Raw genomic sequence first — 18679 nt, 5'->3', positions numbered from 1 at the left:
CTCCACCCTCCCTCCCTTCTGCTTTCTGCAGCTGTGCCTGGTTAGCTTCAGGGTCCCAGAGCTACAGTCTGCTGACGCTTCAGACTCTCCCCTAAAGAGCTGCCTGTCCCAGACACGATGGTCCAGCGCTCCCCTCACCTCTCATGCCGACCTTTCTGGAACAGTCTTCACAAAAACACAGCCCTGGCCTGGGGAGGGAATCTTTTTTTCCATGCCTACATGTGGCTCAGCAAGAAATGCTCACCCATTAGAGTCAACATCCTGAGCAACTCCTGTCCCCACTCTCAGCTGGACCCTCAGCCCTGCCAGGACCTCCCAGGAGACCTCCGTAGATGCCCCACCCACCCACGGCCCCTCTTCCAGAAACTCTGAAGTCACCTCATGCCCCTCCCACTAGCAGACTCCATCACCTTAAACTCCACAAAGAAGGGACAAGCCGCCAAAATGTCCCCTCCCTTTCTGCAGCCACACTTCTTTGTCTATTCTCTTCTTTTCTTTCTAGACAGGAAGGAGCCTAAGGCTCTTTCACCTGCTTCTGAAAGCTAGCCTGGCTCCCTCTCCAGGGACCCTCTCTTGCCCACCTCCTTAGGCATCCTTTCCCAGTGGTCTCATGTAGCCCAGGCTAGACTCCACCTGGAAGATGACCTTGAACATTCTGTCTCCTGAGTGAACTAGTGGATTGCAGGCACGGGTTGACATGCCTGGCTTTGCGCTGTTCCAGAGATTGAACCCAGGGCCTCATGCATGCTCCACTCACACTCTACTAACGGAGCAACAGACCCAGTTCAGCTTTTATTTAAGCTCTATAAAGACTACAGCCAGAGCCAGGAGTCCAACCTGCAGGCCACAGGCCAGCGTGGCAGAACCTCCTGCCTCTCTCACTCTCTAAGCTTGTCCAAGCTCCCATTTGCTAAAGCCCTCTTTTGTCTCACCTGCTGGCTGCCTGCCGGTGAGGAGACCCTGCCGGCCTCTGTCCTGGGCTTGCATGTCAAGATCACCCCAGTCCTAGCTGACCTATTCATCTGCTATCACCCTCTCAGCACAGGCTTCTGGAGAGGTGCATAATCCCTCCACCACCTCCTTCCTGCCCAGCCCCCCTTGGGCCCCAGGGTCTCCCCACAACAGTGGAGAGACTGCTCTTTTCCTCCCACCCCCGCCTGGCCACCAGGGCTCTATTTTTAACCCACCTCAAAATCTCTGACTCAGAATCACAGGGCTTCCAGGTAGCTGCTCCCAGCTGCCTCGGCTGCTGCAGACACAGACTCACAACCAAGGGTTGCCGGCTGGGCTTGGGCTGTAGGTCAGGGCATGCTTTTCTAATGTTTCCACAATCGTCGGTCACTCGAGAAACAATTGTTTGGTTCTCATAGGTCCCTGAATGACCCTTTAGTCCTTGTCTCTTCTAAGGTCCCTCACTAGTTAGGCTAAAGTTTCAGCCCCTCATAATAGAGTGAAGGCTGGTGTCGGCCACTCAGTGGAAACAAGGCAAGTTGTGTGCTATGACTGACCCACCCCTTCCAGACGATGGGATACAGGCACCTGGGTGTCTGCTCAAGGTCTGGGCTCCAGCAGGTGAGGATAGGGCCTGACATCTGTATTGCTGACAAGCCCCATGTTGGATTAACTACGATACTCTTATTTCCCTGTTTTAGACAGAGTCTCTTATAGCCCAGGTTGGAATGACTTTGAACTTCTGACCCTTGGGTCTCTGCCACTGCTGAGTGCTGGGATTAGGGGTGTGTGCCACCATGTATGTAGTGATAGGGAATGGACCTAGGGTTTTGTGTATGCCAGGCAAGCACTCTACCAATTGAGTGGCATCCCCCAGCTCCTGAGATAGTACTTCTAACACATTATATCGTGTATATAACCAGCACATGTTGGCCATTATCACCACCACCATCATTCTGTGCCAGCAAAATACAGGGCCTAACCTGGGAATTGTAGGGACTCTGTGAAACACTCCCTACACACACACACACACACACACACACACACACACACACACACACACACACCCGTTTTACCTCAAGCAGCACTCTCTCTGAGAGATGGGCAGACCCACCCCATGGGGGAGCTGATGACATAGAGACTAACTCAAGATGCAGCTTATTTGGTTCTACATCACAGAGGCTGTGCCTGCCAGAAGGGAATTCAGCCAAGGCTCAAAGGGAAAGCAGGGGACAGTGTGGCCTGCTGACTACTACAGCCTCAAAGAGGAGCAGAGGGATCAGTGCTGTGGCTAGACACAGCAGGAGAGCAGGGACAGGAGCCCAGGGGTCTCAGGTTTCTTTGTGTCTCTGAGCTGCTGCGGTTCCTTGCATTATTAGTTCCTGTCTCCCATGGCCCTCCTCAGATTCACCACCACCACCATCAGTCCACAGAGAGGACAAGGGCGGGCACACTGAAGGCATAATAGAGGTCAGAAAGGCTGGGTATCAGGCTGAGCCTGGAGAAAGAAAAGGGAGTGTGGCTCAGCGGCCTCAGCCTGATAGAGGAAAGATAGGGATGCCCTGAAAGGTGGGCCCAGAAGCTCCGGGAGTCATGGGCATTGTAGATTTCCCTGGGAACGGACTGTTACTGCACCTCTCGATGATGTACTCTCCTCCTAGCCCAGCTGCTGGGGACACTTTGAGGTGATAACCCATTGCTTTTCTCAGAGACTGAGTTCTCTGTACACAGACACAATCTAGAATATATGTACATGCATATGTGTGTACACACAGAGGCACACACATACACAGACACAGAGGCGCGTGCGCACACACACACACACACCAAAACAGCACAGCAAGGGACATCTGCTTGCTCAACAACACTCCAAGTTTTCAGGATGCTGAACTCCCTCAGCTTAGCCACCCAGCATCTTCAAGTTCCACCCAACAAGAGATGATCTAAAGAAAATGGGGAGGGACCAACACTTAACAAACTTAGAGCTACACACAAGAACAAAGGCTCAAGTACCACTCCCCCAGGAGCCTCCTGATCTACCATTCAGGAGCCTGGGACAAAAATAGAGCATTGTTGTAGTAGAGCATGTGAACACCGCCCTGCCCCCAAGGGAAGCCAGGTACCTGGCCTCACCTGCCCTTACAAAAAGGCCTACGGGGTGAAGGAGAAAATGTCTCCATCGGGTTTGGACTGCAGTAGTTATGGTAAGGAGGACCCATAAAGCAAAATTTTACTGTACACCCTGATTTTGCTGAGGTGAGTTAGTTGAGCAGTAAGGATTCCACTGGGGAATGTGGGCTCCGAGGACCTGGGGCTAGATGGATCTCTAGTTCTCCCCAGGAAAACTGTCTTAACAAGGAGTCTGAGCAAGGGCTGGGCTCCTTCAGTGCCCTCTGAGCCTGGTTTTCATGATTTTGACTTACAACAACCTGTGTGGGGAAAGAGGGGAAAGAATTCACTAGAGAAGAGGGCCTGTCCCTGGGGCAGAGGAGTCAGAATTTGACTAGGGCCCTAGGAAGCTAATGCAGGATTGAGGCAAGAAGGAGCTACCCCAGCAGATGTTTCAGGCCAGAGGGCCCTCAGGAGGCCCACCACATGGGCCCCCAGAGTGAGTAGCATGAGGCAGTAGGGGGGTGTGCCCACTAGTATTCTGTCAACATCACTCAAGCTGAGGTCATCTGGGAAGAGAGAACTCCCATCAGATTGCCTATAGGCAAATCTTTGGGGGCACTTTCTTGATTAGTGATTGATACGGGAGGACCCAGCTCACTGTGTGTGGGACTACCCCCTAAGACAAGTGGTCCTAGGTTACATTAAAGAAAACAGACCATACAAGCCATGAGGAGCAAGCCCGGTCAGCAGCACTCCTCCACAGCCTCTGCATCAGCTCCTGCCTCCAGGCTCCGGCTTCAGTTCCTGCCCTGCCTTCCATGGATTGTGATCACGATGCGTAAGTCAAATAAACCCTTCCTCCCTGTGTGGCTTTCGGCCATGGTATTTATCACAGCAGTAGAAAGTGAACGGAGACAGGGTGTTTCCTGCCTAGCCTCATTCTGGAGAGGCCAGATTACTTAAAGACCTTGGGGACCCTGCAGTGGCCACCACTCAGGCTTTGGGACCTTGCTAAAACTCAATCCTCATCCTTCTCCTATTCAAACAGAGAAAAGAGGCCACAGAAGTAAGCTTCAGGTAAACCCACCAGCGCGACTAGCCTTTGATTCCCACGCTTTCCCTGGGCCTGTTCTAGATGCTGAGGCCTCTGAGGCAGGAACGGCCACTTTCATAGCTGACAGTCCTAGCGGCTCATGGGTTCCTCCAACCACATCCACCTATCCACCTATCCACCACGGAGACCTGCAGTCTCCGTGAGTCCTAACACTGAGTGCTCTCCACAGGCCAGCTCTGAGCTTCCAGGAGTTGTCCCCAGGAGCTAGGAGGAGGACACAGTTGGGACCTTAGGCAAGAAGGTGACATCTTTTTCACTAAGCTCTCATTCCAAGTTGGTACCTGGGTAGGAACATAGCAAAGAACATAGAAAAAAAAGTCTTCTTACCTTCCACTCCACAGGGCTGGGAGCTAATGGAGTCCCCATCCTGTCCCCTGCACCCACAAGCTAGCAAGTCCTCAGCAGAAAGATGTCAGAGGTGCCCTAACTACTCTAGGACCAAAGACTATAAAATGGCAGTTTCTCGCCTGACTTGGCTCAGTAGAGTCGCGGTTCTTTCTCATCAGCTCTTCTGGTCAGCAGGGCCCTGCTGGCTCCGTTTGCACTAATGGGGTCAGGATTGCAGGCTCAATATCTATTTGTGCAATTAGCTCTGCTCTCTTCTCAGGCTTAGCCTGAGTCCTGACCCTGGATGCTGAGAGAGGAAAGAAGCTTGCCAAGGTCCCAAGGCAATGATGGTAGGACAGACTCCGTGTGCAGGGAAGGCTCACACATAAGCAAGCTCAGGGTGGAAAGGCAAAGGCTCCAGGGGAGCTAACCTGGGCTCATCTGCAGAAACTTCTCAGCTAGACCACAATTCTTCTAAAAGGTGTCACATGAATCAGTGAGACCTAGGGGCCTGCAGGTCTTCAGGTACCCATGGGAAGAAACAGGCGTCTTAAATCTTCTGAGAAACTGCAGAAAGAACCTACGGCTGGCCAGGCATTCAGTGGCCAGGGACTTGTGTTAATCATTGACAGGGGCTGCTCCAGCCTTCAAGGGGACTGCAGGGTAATTACTTCTGGGCTCCAGGCCACATGCTCAGTGACATTATGACAGCGGTGTCTGCCTTCTGGGCCTTGTGAGGAAGGAGAAGGGAGTCTCCTCCAAGGCTGTTTGCAAGGCTCAGAGCAAATACACAGCAACAACAGAGGCAGGCAGGCAGGCAACAGGGCCAAGCGCCTGGGAGTTAAGAAGGCAGCCAAAGGAGTGCAGACTCAGAGAACCAGAGTCTGATAACACCCACCCCAAGAAGGTGGCTCAGTGTCCCAACCAACATCTTCCTAGAAAGCATGCAGAGTGATTCTCCCTCCTTCAGACCCAGGTCAGATTGTCCCTTGTTCGCCATGCATGCACACTGCCCTGCCCTGCCCTTTCTCTGTCTCCCCGACACAAGCCCCAGAGACCTTACAAGGAGCCAGCGTCCTCCCCTGTCAGGTAAGTGGTGACTTTCCCACAACTTATGGAAACAGTCTTAGAACATAGACTGATGGAGGGCATGGCCCCTTCTTGCTCCTCCTCAAGCCCAGAAAACAGTGCATTAGCCAGCCCTCTTATGTATTAATTTCTGAAAGCCTCGTGCATGCAGACATAACACATCCACCCACGTGGGTAAATGCTTAGACAGACATAAAACCACCAGTACAATTATCAGGCCCCCGCAGCTGCTGGGATCAGACCCGGAAGCCCTACTGCATGCTCTATAGAGTCCTGGAGACTGTGGGCAGAGGGAGTCCTGCTAGGGAGCCCATGCCCACTACATGCCCATCACCAGGCATCATTATTCTACATGCACCTCGGGCCTTGCTGCCTGGCTGGGAACACCAGACACCAGCCCCAACAATGAGGGGCAGAGTAGGATGGGGAGTGGTCATGGATGAGACTTGGCAGTTCCAGTAGCGGTGGCATGGGCATTTATTTGTAATTTGTGCTTTGCCTACCAGCATGGACCAAAGGCATCCAGCTCAGATGCTAAGAGGCAGAGGAGCTCCGGAAAGAAAGGGGCACACAAGGTGGCAAATGTCCTTAATCCTACTCCAAGATTGGGGCCCCCAGGAAGACACTAAAATTAGTTCACAGGCTTTGCTACTGGCCCTGAACCAAGCCTTTATCTCATGAGCCCCTGGTCCTAGTCATGGCTGACCTTTGATCCTGCTCATAAGCTGAGCCTTCATCCCAATCACAAACAAAGTTCTAGTGGTCACACTCCAAGTCCAGACCACAATCTCAGACTGAGCCCTGATCTTCATCAGAGACTGAACTCTAACCCTGACCACAGAATGAGCCCAGGTTCCAGACCTAGGGCTCAGCTGAGTCCCAATCTCTGCACCCTCATTTTTCTAAAGGATCCAATAAACAGACCACAGCACTATGTGTTCTCTGGTGGACTGAGCACAGACATCCTGGCTGATTGCCCCTCCCCCCCCCAACCTAAGCCATCCTTACTGGAACAGGGACTTCGATGGTAGCCTAGTGCGCTACCAAATCCCAGCAGTTAGGTCCTGTCAGGGGAGGATCAGGTGGGTAGGCCTGTCGACCTTTGTAGAGAGACATCACATAACCCAGTGAGTTCTGGTTTTGTCTTTGATGTAAATTTCCTCCGAAGCACTCTCTGCTCCCCTGCTCCTGTCTACGCAAGGAACACTCTAGACAAAGGGCCTGCTTAAATCTTTCCTTTGGGGCTCTGAGCCTAATAGATTGCCCCCCGTACCTGATGGTGACCCCCTTTCCTGAGTCCCTCCATAATGTTTTGATTCTCAAGAGAATATTCCCTAGGGATACTGATATGATTAAGTTTTTAAAGCAAAGGAGAAAAGGTGAAGAAAGGAGAAGGAAGTGAGGAGGGCGTCAGTTAGGAGTCCTGAAGATGAGGCTGGTTTTCCCAATGATGAGATTTGAAATGAATTGCTCTCTGACCCCCAGAGTAACCTTTTCTATAAAATGAGCATAATTAAACCATCTGGGGGCCACTTTGAAGAGTAAATGAGATAAAATATATCCAGTTTCCCACACGACCTGGCATATGGCAGCTGCTTCATTCATGATGGTAGTTCTTGTTCTATAAGCCTGCCTGACTGTAGTGAAGCCTCCCTATTTGAGTGAAGGGGTATGAACTCAGAAGTGATAAGGGTTTGGGTAGCTAGATGGTAAATGGCAAGCTGGTATTGAAGGAGACATCATAGGAACAGCTGGGGTCCAGGGACTGGAGACAAGATGGAAACCCTAAGCATCGCTGGGAGGTGAACTGCTGGCTTTCCTAGGCTCTGGACTGTGAGGTGAAGATGCTGAGGCCAGACCTTCTCTCCTCAGCATTTTGGAGAGAAGTTCCCAGGCTGAGTGCATGTGTGTGTGTGTGTGTGTGTGTGTGTCTCTGTGTGAGTCTCTGTGTGTGTCTATGTGTGTGTCTGTCTGTCTTTGTGTATGTGTGTGAGTGTGTGTATGTATGTATGAGTGTGTGTGTATGTGTGTCTATGTGTATGTATGTGTGTGTGTTGTATGTGTATATGTATATATGTGTGTGTTTTGAGTGTGTGTATGTATGTGTGTGTGTTGTATGTGTATATGTATGTGTGAATGAGTGTGTGTGTGTGTGTGTGTGTGTGTGTGTGTGTGTGTGTGTGTTTGCAGGTGTGTGGAAGCCAGAGGTCGCCATCAGGCAGTTTACTCGATTGCTCTCCACCTTATTTTTGGGGATAGGGTCTCTCACTAAACTTGGGGCTCACCAGTTTGGTTATGTGGTCCGTCTAACAAGCCCCAGGAATCCTCCTGTCTTTACCTCCACACTGAGATTAAAGGCACAAGATATTGAATCTGGATTTTAAAAAGTTATTATTGTGGATAGTGGGCATCCCACTCATGTCCTCAGTACTTACAGAGCAAACACTTTACTGTCTGATCCATGGCCTCAACCCCTATATATGCAGGTTCTATCTGGCCTTAAAGCATTGGCTCACCTCTGTCACAATGCACTATGCCAGCCAAACAGCTTATGTCAGTGCTGAATTGGCTCCACAGGATGCAGAGTACCCACATACTCTTCTGTGTTATCTTGAGCATCCTCTGTGCCAGAGAACTCACCACCTCTCAGTACTGCCTCCTGCCCCAGCTTTGGGTGTTGGTGATGGTAGAAAGTGTCTTGAGTGGCTTCCTGGCCCTTGGGACCACAGATTTCCAGGTCCCTGGCAATGCTTTCTCAGCAAGGAAGCCTGGCTGGCAGAGAACATCCTTTCCACAGCCAAGACAATGCCCCTGCCCTCCCGTGGCCCTCTCTGGCTGGGGAATGTGGATTCTTTAGCATCCCCTGGGCCCAAGCAGGACTGCCTGGCTGGCCTCCGTGGCCTTTCTTTTAATTAGCAACTGGCAGTAGCAGCTTTTTAAGAGCTCTCAAGTCAGGCTGGAGCCATGGCCGCCTCAGTTATAGAACAAGCCCCCAAGGGACTGGGCCAGGACCTTCTGTGCTACATGGTTTTCCCCTTGGTATCCAGTGTTGTGGCAGACACAAGGGCCACTCAGGCTTCTCTGACACTTGTCCACCCTGTTATCTGACTGGAGGCTAAGAGAGGGAGAAAAAAGTTGACAAGCAAGCCTTTCCCACAGGGAAGGTTGCTGGCCAGGGACAGAAACAGAGAAAGAGAGCACAGGATTGGAACAGATCCCCTGCTCAAAGTACTAAGGCAGCTGCTATTCAGGATGTCTCTGCTTCCTTCCAGCTGGCCACTGTCACAGCTACCTATCACCTCTGGACTCTGACTGACAATGCCTACCTACTGTGGAGATCTCATTGCTGCAAGAGTTCCCTAAGTACCCTATCTTTTTGTTCCCTCTCTCAGGCCTCAGCCTTTGACTCTTAGGACTGGAGAGCAGCTGAAAGACTGGTGACATGGAGTGACAGGTGTCCTCTTGTCACCTGGTCTCTTCCTGCTTCAGCTTCCCCCAGAAGGCAGTATGCAAACCCAAACCAAACCTGTAAGGGCAGGCGGTAAGACTGTGAATCTGATATCCTGGGGTACAAGCTGATCTCAGAAGCTCAGGCCCCACCTAACTTTACAGTGTCCTGCCCTGCTGAACTGAAACTGGGACTGGAGGCAAAGGTTCCATTGCCAAAGATATAGGAAACCGTCTCAGGGCCCTGCAAGCCTTCCTTAAACATGTGGGCTGTAAGCTCAGGACTCCAAGCCTGGTCCCAGGGCACCGGGAACATTTTTACACACCAGAAGCTACATTTTAACTAGGTTCCAGGGTGAGATGGATAACACACCAATGAGAAGCTGCATTAAAACAACCAGCGTGCCACCCAATGCCACAAGGTAGCCAGGAGAGAAGGATGAGTGGTTTGGAAGACCTGGGAATGTGAAACTTTCCAACCTGGAGAGGAGAGCAGATGAACAGGCAGAGAGAAGAACACTGTTGGGGTTCCCTGTATGACGCCTGCTACCTACCAGTAAGAACCTCTCATTTCATAAAAACAACAGGGTAGAGACCAGGCCAAACAAGAAGGCAGGCCCCAGACCCATCAAGCAGTTAGCAGTCTTAAGAGCTAGAATCAAGCTACAGAGAGAACTGGGTAGTCAAGGGGCTTAGCCCTCTGGCCCAGTGGGTTTCCAGGCACCTGTATTCGTGAAGACAACATATCCTAAGCTCTGCTAGCTCTAGTGTGGAATGCTACACAGCTGGAGAGTCCGCTGCCCACTGTGCCACCAGACAGCACCACCTGGGGCGGCTCACCTTGGAATTCCCCTCTGCACCAAGGCGCCCTCCCCTCCCTGCTGCCAGTGCCTGCTGTGTCTTTCACCCAGCTTCCCACATACCCAGCAGGAACAGCTGGCCCCAAAAAGGCTCCCCTTAGAAAGGGCCTCCAAACTCCCAGCCCCAGAATCAGGCTGCCTCTTTCCTGAACAGTCCTTCCCAAGGCTGCAAGGGAAAGTACACGGGAGTGAGGCTGAGAAAAGAGCCAGGCAGTGAGTCCCCAAACTCCCTTCCCTTCCTCAGGCTTCCAACTCTGATCCCTGACAGCGTATGCACTCTGCAGCAATGGGAGACCCAAGTCCAGATCACAGAGGGAGACCCAGACCCCACTCACACCATAATAGGCCCCAAGGGAGGCTAATACCCCATCCCCACCAGAGCCTAGACCCTCTCTTGGCATGGCCTCTACAGTGGAACCCGCAGCCATTGGGCCTCACATGATTCTCAATTTAGGGATGCTTCAGACACAGGAAACGGTGCCCACATATGTGTGCATCTCTCTAGAAACTGAGTTGGTAGTTTCCAACAGATTATCCATAAAGTCCCTGATGACAAACTAGTTCAGAACCCCCAGCCAGAGCCCAGGACAGAGGCCCATGTAGTCCACCTAGGACCAAGGGGAGGAAAGAGTGAGGGCAGGGAAGGTATTTGACCACTCACTGTAGACTCTCACATCATCTGTGTACCTACAGTTATACAGTTTGTGTCTAACATAGAAATAAGCAAGGGGAGTCCCATTTTCTGGGCTGGAAAACTGAGGCTCGCAGAAGGTTGATAACTTCAGTAGGGACTAATAGCAAACAGGTTGGGCAAGGGCTGTGCACTGAGCAGCGGCATTGATCTGGGGCAGGGATCAGCCACACAATGATGACTTAGGCAACTCCTAGGACCTATCATCATCAAAGTATCCAGAATTCCAAAGCCCAACTGCTTTGGCCCCCAATAAAAGGATGCTTTTAGATTCTCCTGTCTCTTCCTTTCCTCCGGGATTTAAAAGGATAAAGTGAGGAGAGGAGGTGATCCAAGCTTTTACCTGATCTATTGTCAAGGCTGAGCCTCTGTCTGAGGCACAACGGAAGACCCAGAGCTAATATCCAGATAAGAATTTCCCTGGCAACCACCATATCCACCCACACATCCCTAAGACAATCTCCAACATACACACAACCAGGTCAACTCCCTGAGCCCAGTGTCTGAAATTTTAGCCAACCAGCCTCAGGGGCAAAAATAGCTACACCTTCTCTTAAGGTCCCTCCTACTCTCTTTCTTCCCCTCTCTCTCTTCTTGGGAAACCAGTATTATCTAGCTAATGTCCTGTGTGTTCTTAGGTTCCAACATCAAACCCAGACTTCTAGGATAGACATCCATTGGGAGGAAGGACCTGTTCAGGAACCTTGGTTGATAGCCTGGGGGAATGTCCTGAGGGTTGCCACATGCCGGTCTCTTCCATTAACAAACTGTAAGTATGAACTTCAAACGGCCAATGGGGTGTTGGAGAAGAAGGGAGGTCGGAAGCCTTGGAGACTGCAGAAGCCACGTGAATAGAGAGTGTGATGGGGTTGATACAGACACAGAGCAGAGACGGCCTAGTCTCTCTCAGTCACTGCCCAAGTTATGGTGAGTCTCAAAGCAAGCCCGTGACTTCCCAGGGAAAGGTACCCGGGCCCTCCTCTCCCCAGACAGGAGATGTCAGAAGCAGCCCATCACAGCCAGCCCTGAACTCCAAACCACAAACTCAATCTATCATGGTTTGCTGGTGATTCTTTATTAAACCAATTCTGTAGGATCAATGCTTCCTGCCAATCAAAATGATGAATAAATCCTCTGTGGGTCTGGGAAGTGCTTGCAGAAGCTCTGGTGGGCGATGATGTCTGTCTCCAGATAAAAACCCAAGGCCAGCACCCAAAACTTTGTGGTTCAAGGCTTGGGTTCTCCAGGGGGCGTGGTGGCTTGGAAGGAGTGATGATGGGTTTTCTAAACTTAGAGGATTCAGCTAATCCCTCATCTCTGACTTCTAAAGTCAAGACTAGCTGTTTTGGCCTAAGAGGCAGAGAGGGCACGACCTCCAGAGACTGGCCTCCAGAGACTCACACACTCTGTCTTGGACTATTTTCCATTTACAGCACCAGACAAGGCTGAGCATAGAAGGTGAGCAGTTCCAGCTACAGTCTCTGTTGCTTGTTACAAAAACCCACATTAAAACCCATTTGGACCCCTGTTCTGTTGTCTATTATCAGTCCTTTGGTGCCCAGCCTCTCCAGTGTCCCAGACTTCATGTCTCCAAAGCCTGGCTCAGTGGGGGCTCTACAGCAAGGGGGCTGCAAACTAGCATGTTATGAATAGCACAGGTAAGACTAGGAAGCGCCAGGTGTGGGAGAGGCTGGGCAGGGGGAAGGATGGCTTCAGTTTCAGATCTTCGCCATCTGAGGGAAGATGTGTGGGGAGGGCAAGGCTTTGCAGTCAGAAGTTCTGTATCAATTCCTGTCATTGGAGGTAAGATATGCCTGAGGTTGATACTGGAGCTCAAAGATACGTGTGAATGGAAGTTTCCCCACCACAAATATGGACAGAAGTTGAGCACTTAATTGGAGCACATTAGCAATCTCAAGTGATCAATACTGGACCTGTCTGTCACCACTTCTGAGGAAAGAGAAGCCTGGGACACTCAGGGACTGCAGGGGCAAAGGAGACATAGCTCCTGTCCACTTCTCCCTGGTTCAAAATGGGAGCATCGGCTCCCAGTCCCAATTATGGGAGTTCACGAAGGATCCTACCAAGGGTCTACCTTGGCTCACATCGTTTGAAGACTGCAGCTCTGTTTAGCAAGTCTACTGCCTCCTTGCCCTCTGAGAATAGGAAGTGTGGAAATTAAGAGTTAGAAAGAACAATCTCCCAAGAGAAGTGGGGGAAAGGAACCAAAAGAGGGTGCCTCTCCTTATTCACCACCTATTTTAAGCCACCAAAGTGTTGTCTGACTGGTCATTCCCAGCCAAAGAAATCTCTCTCATTGGACGGAAAATAGCTTTGCTCTCATTACAAATCCAGCTTCCCTGGAGTTTGTAAAGAGGCTCTGGAAGGCAAAAATGTTCCTTTATACAGGCAGGCCAGCAGGTAGGCAGGCAAGAGAGATAAACAGGGCAGGACACGGGGAAAGGACAAAAAAACCAGAGAGATCTTCATCCTAATCTGGTGTGCTAGGAAGGCCTCAAGAGACAGGAGAGAGTGGGGACTCAGAACCTTGACTGAGACAAAGGCATAACCCCTCATGGACACAGCTCAGTGGTATCTCCTGATCACTGGCATTAGACTCAGGAGGTCCAAGAAAGGACAGGATCTCTCTCCCTAACTGGTCTAGGAATCCATGAGAGATCTTGTAGTTGCTAGAGTTTAGTCCATTGGGATGGAGATGGGACACTGAACCAGTTGGGGATCAATAGATAGCCGCACATCAGTCAGGACAGCAGACATCTTCACTGTGAGCAAGGTCACTCTGCCCTGGCAGTGTGGAAGTTAACTGTGTAGGGTACCTGCTCCTGGTACACCACTCAACATGAGGGGCTGAGTAAAGATGTGCAGAGGGCTTTCATCCTGGGCCTGAGGCCCCAGCAACCTCGACTGAGGAATCTGGCGGCAGCTTCACAGGCCCAGCAAAGATATTAATACCTGCAGTCAGCACCCAAGGAGCTGACCCAGCTGCTAAGATGGCTATCTCCCTCCATGACCCTTCTCTGCAAGCTGAAGGACCTGGAGCTGTCTCTAGGATGGCCACCTAGACTCTGCAGCCTCTAAGGGGGAGGTGCGTGGCTTGGACAAGCAGTGCTCTACCCTGGCTGCAAGCACGGCTAGGCCAAACTCAGAACACCTTTGAGCTTGCCTCCAAAGTGGCCCAGACCCCGGAGGAGAGAAAGCAGGAGCCTGAAGACTGAGGAAGTTCCCAGTGTACTGCAGGAGGTCCGGGGGTGTCTGGGACGCTCCAGGCATCCCACTTCTCTTGGAGCTCCCAGCGCAAGGAAGTAAAGTTAACTCGGGCTGGGAGACTGGACTGGGAAGAAAGCATGCCTGCAACTACACAAGGCATCCACTGGCATCCCCAACCTGGCCTCTTACCTGAAGTCACTGTAGGGGTGGATAATCCAAAACCCTGCTGACTTAACCCTCTCCTGCTCGCGCTCCACCGCTTTCTGGCTGCCGAACATCCTTAGGGAGAATTTGTTGACCCCAGGTTGCAGCATGGCACCGAACTGGCGCTGCATGAAGCCGCTCTGGCCCAGGCGCACCTCGGCCTCGGGGAGGATCTGGTCGCTGGCGGCCGCGCCTCCCTCCACTTTGATAGCAGTGTCCGCCGAGGGTTGCTCGCAGGAGGCAGAGGCCGGCTGCGGCGGCTGCTGGGGCGGCGGCGAGGCTGCGGGTTGTGCCGCGGTGCCCGGGCGCTCGGGTTCGGTCGCCAGGCCCGGGGGCGTCCTGTCCTCGCCGGGGGACGCATCGCCCTCAGCGGCGATGAGCCGCCGTTCCTCCGCGGAGTCATGCAGGTGCCCGAGACTGCTGCCGCCCCCTGCTCCACCACTGCCGCCGCCCCGACTGCCCAGCGAGGCCAGACTCCCGCGGAAGCGCCTGCAGTCACCGTTGGTACTGGACTTGCCGGCGCTGCGGCCCGGCCCCTCGCTCTCTATCGCCCCGAGGGCCGCACCCCGGGACTCCGAGCAGCCGGCAGCCACCGAGGGCGAGGGCGAGGGCAGCGGCCGCAGCCGGATGCTCCTTCGGCTGGGGTCCTGGCGGCCCCCGGCCCCTTCTTCCTCACCATCCTCTTCCTCGTCCATGATCCACGCCTTGGCCCCCACCTGCTGCGGAAGGCTGTAGAGCCGCTTGCGCATGGACGGCGGCAGCTTGTCCATGGTGCCAGGGATTGGGCCGGGGGCAGCGGTGCGGGTGCGGCACGGGGGACCCGCTCCAAGTGCGCCTGCCTGTGAGGACGCGTCCTTCGCTGCCTCACGAGCCCATGATCGCGCGGGCTGCGCGCCGAGGGGAGGCTCCTAGTCCGGCTGCAGGTCCCCGGGTTCGCCGCGCTGCACCTCCTCCCGGGCCCGGCTTGGGCGCGGGGACCCCACGCTCCCTCCCTCTCTTCCCTCCCTCCTGCGATCAGGGGCGCGGCGCGCGGCCCGGCTCCAGGCGCCCCGCCCCCGCGGGGAACAATGGGCGCGGGCAGCGGCGGCGCTGCGGCCACCGCGCTCCGGGAACCGCTCCCGAGCGCAGAGCGCACTGCCCGCGCGGTTCCCGGGAGTGCGTCCGGCGATTGTCTGGGGCTGTCAGCGCGTGTGACCGCCCGGGCTTTGCAGCTGGTCACCCGGGTTCTCGCTTTGCTTCCTTTAGCTGAGCCCAGCCGGCCGGGTCCTGGGGACTCCCGCCGCAGCGGAGCGGAGCCCAGCGGCCCGCCGAGCTTACATCAGCCGCCGCCTCTCCCGGAGCGCCCTCCGGCAGCGCTCGGGCTCCCGCGCCCCGGAATATTCATGAAGCCGCCGCAGCTCGCGGGTTGCCATAGGAGCGGCTTCTGCAGCCCGGCCTGCCTACCTGGGCTTCTTAAAGGGGCAGCGGCGTCCCAGCCCAGACATAGAGGGGGGCGGAGGGGGCCGGGCCCGGCGAGGGGCGCAGGGCGGAACCTCGCCAGACCTTAGGGACTGAGGTAGGAGGTGTCCTTACTCCTGTGCGCGTAATGATTCCTGCTGGCCACCGACTGAGAGCTCTCGCTGGGGCTCAAGATTTGGGGGCGGGGTTTCCCAGTCTCTCCTGCGAGCGAGCTTCGGGCTTTCCTTGCCTAGCCCGCTGTCTCCACGCTAGGGTCTCCGACCCTCCTCCGGGGAGGCGTGTCGGTCGTAAGGCTGCGGAGCGGCTGCTTTCCCGCAACTCGCCTGGAGAGGGGGTTTCCGGAAAACGCTTCGAGTCCGGGCGGCTCCCAGGGTTTTCCTGAGCCAGGGGCGGGGGGCGAATCCCGCGTGGGTCTTCCCCGGCGCGGCGAGGAGGGCTTGCGGGAAACTCTCCAGGCGCTCACTGGGCGCGCGGGTGGACCCACTTCTGCGAGGTAAGACTTCGAAGAAATGCGCCGACAGTAGCAGTCACAGATGCGGGATCCCAGCGCCGGACTTCCCACCACCCACTCCCCAGCGCCTTTCCCGGAGCAATTCGATGCGGGGTTCCCAAGACCAACGGGCTGCAGCCAGAAGGTTATGGGCAGGCTCCTCTGGCGACCTGACACTCTGAGGAAGGCTTTGACTCCCTCGCCTTGTGCTTCCATCCAGTAGAGACATCTGTGTGCACCAGCGTTAGAGGGTTCCATCTCCACCCAGACACCCCATTTGATCCCTCTCTTAAGGCAGTCGGGATGCACCTGGGCGTCTTCTTGCTCCCTGTATTGCATTCTCGATTTAAGGGCAAATCCCAAGCCTACGGTATAGCTTAGGTATCCACACTTTAGTACAGCCCAACACCCAACATTAGCTCAAAAAAAAAGGTGAAGGGGCGGTTCAGAGGGAGAACTGGCCAGAGAAGGTTGGAGTCTGTGTCAGTAGAGAAACAGACCCGTGGGCAAGAAGGCAAAGGGGTCCTCTACTCTGAGCAATAGCATGAAGTTTACATTTGAAATCTTAGCCCGCTTGTGTCCATACACACATCCAGAGTGGGGATTTGGAAGGCAGCAGGGTTTGGGCGGTGGGCCTTTTCTGCTCTATCCACTGGACCACAGAACTTCGCATGGGGGTGGGGATGTCTAGGGTGATGACATCACCCGGAGCTGGCATTTCTACTTTTGAGCAGTTCTGAGCTGACAGTTCCCTGCACAGATGCTGGGAGGCACGATCTCTCAGTGTCCTTGGGTCTCCTTGAGGAGTGCTCTTAACTGCCTGAGAGCCCTGTCTGCCCGGTGTATGAAGACCTCCCTTGCTACAATTTCTCTGATCACCAGAAACCACTCTGCAGTGACCCAGCTGCAGGAAGGCAGTTACACACAAGACATCTTTTCCTGACTAACCCAAATATTGGTCATGTCTCCACTTCTGGTTCTTATTGAGTGAGTCCCCATTAATTAATCTGAACATCAATGACACCAGGCAGCCCTTGTGCCTCTGGATTAAGTTCCTTGCCGGGGGAGGGGAAGGGAAACAAGACTAACATAATCTCAGAAGCTTGGGCACCACCACAAGGGTATACAAAGAGCAGAACAATTCTACCAGAAGCAAGGCACCCTGAAAGTTAACTACTGGTGATAAAGGGAACCCCGGGGTAAGGATGAGGATATGACTAAGATTCTGTTTCCTAGGAACCACTGTCCCATGCTGGCCAGGGGCCTCCTGTTGACTCTTCCTCTAACACCTCACTCACCTTCAACTAAATTAGCACGATCCATATAAAGCCAACTCTGGGTATAGATTTGACACTTGGATAAGTCAGACCCATAATAACCCCCTATTGAGGCTGAGGCTTTTTCTGTATCCTCCATGTAAGGATATTAATAGAGGATACCTATCTACTGTTGTACCAGCAAAATCTGAGGGGCAGGGGAAGAGGAGGGAACCTTTGTGGGCTCCATGTTAGGAGGTTAGACTCGTGCTCTGGAATAGAGACAAAACCAGAAACTCATGAACTACATACTAGAAGCTAGATCACATCTTCCCCAAGAGAGATCTGGAAGCTCGCTAAGCCTGACCTAGTCAGGGAAGTCTTCCTGGAGGAGGGGGATCAGATTTAATGAGAAACACATACCGACCAAGAAGAGGTCTGTGTCCTGCTCTAGCACTCTCAGCCCTATTGGGTTTTTTAAGACAGAGTCTCTCACTGAACCTATAGCTGTGGTGGGGGTGGGGGCAGCCTGCAAGTCCCAAGGATCCTCCTGTGTCTCCCACCCTTCTGTGCTGTAATGCACAGCCACAACCGGATTTTTATGTGTGGTTAAGAGCACTGGCTATTCTTCCAAAGGACTCGGGTTCAATTCTCAGCACCCACATGGCAGCTCACAACTGTCTGTAACTCCAGTTACAGGGGACCTGACACCCTCACACAGACATACAAGCAGGCAGAACACTACTGAAGTGCCTCCATAGCCCCTGTGATCAGTACTTTATGCTTTATTTATTTATTTATACTACCTGAAACTGTCATTAGTTGGGCCAAATGTGGCCAAATTTTGGCAGTGTTCTCCTGTCTGCAACAAGAGCGCTTAAAGCCCAGAGAGGTTAAACAACTTGCCAAATGCGTCAGTGAGAAAATGGTGGGTGGAATTCCAAAAACAATTCCTTCCACAGGTCAGACTCTGCCCTGTTAACTAGCTGCCTTTCCCAGGTGGGGAGGGGCAGGCACAATGCTAAAGGGGCGTGTGTGTGTGTGTGTGTGTGTGTGTGTGTGTGTGTGTATGTGTGTGTGTGCAGATTGTAGACTATTTTAAGTGTAACGTTGTCTCTGTCTTTTCTTAGAAGGCTGTGTGTTGTGAGATAGTATCCTTACCACATTTTCGGTGTTACAATGCCACTTTATGAAATCACGGAGCTGGGAGGTATGTTTGGTCCTTTTGTTTGTTTTCCTCATGTTCTCGGCCAAATAACAAGACTTGGCGTGCTGTTCTGTGTTTGTTCCCCCAAAGGAGAATCATTTTGGAAACATTTATCAGAGAATTCTGGAAGCCTGGGGACCCGGGCTGGAAACCATAACAAGGGGTGCTAGCTAGGAGGCAAAGCTGTGGGGTTCAGTCACCCCCTGACTCTCGCTGCCTGGGCACCTCATCTTCCTCCCTTGTAA

The 18679-nt window shown here is 53.2% G+C and overlaps 1 protein-coding gene across 1 annotated transcript in view; it reads right to left on the bottom strand.

Moving 5' to 3' along the window:
- Hcn4 (hyperpolarization activated cyclic nucleotide gated potassium channel 4) overlaps nucleotides 1-15633 on the bottom strand; it is a 42319-nt gene extending 26686 nt beyond the window's left edge. Inside the window, exon 1 of the mRNA XM_021172516.2 lies at nucleotides 14009-15633. Coding sequence (XP_021028175.1) covers nucleotides 14009-14793 — 785 coding nt within the window. The 5' untranslated portion in view covers nucleotides 14794-15633. The remainder of the gene's footprint in view (nucleotides 1-14008) is intronic.
- Nucleotides 15634-18679: the final 3046 nt, after the last annotated feature.

Source organism: Mus caroli, unplaced genomic scaffold (genome assembly GCF_978045245.1).
Source record: "Mus caroli unplaced genomic scaffold, Mus_caroli_1 scaffold_11, whole genome shotgun sequence".
Classification (NCBI taxonomy): domain Eukaryota; kingdom Metazoa; phylum Chordata; class Mammalia; order Rodentia; family Muridae; genus Mus; species Mus caroli.
The sequence above is the reverse complement of the archived record's forward strand: the minus strand, read 5'-3'. Positions and strand labels throughout refer to the sequence as shown.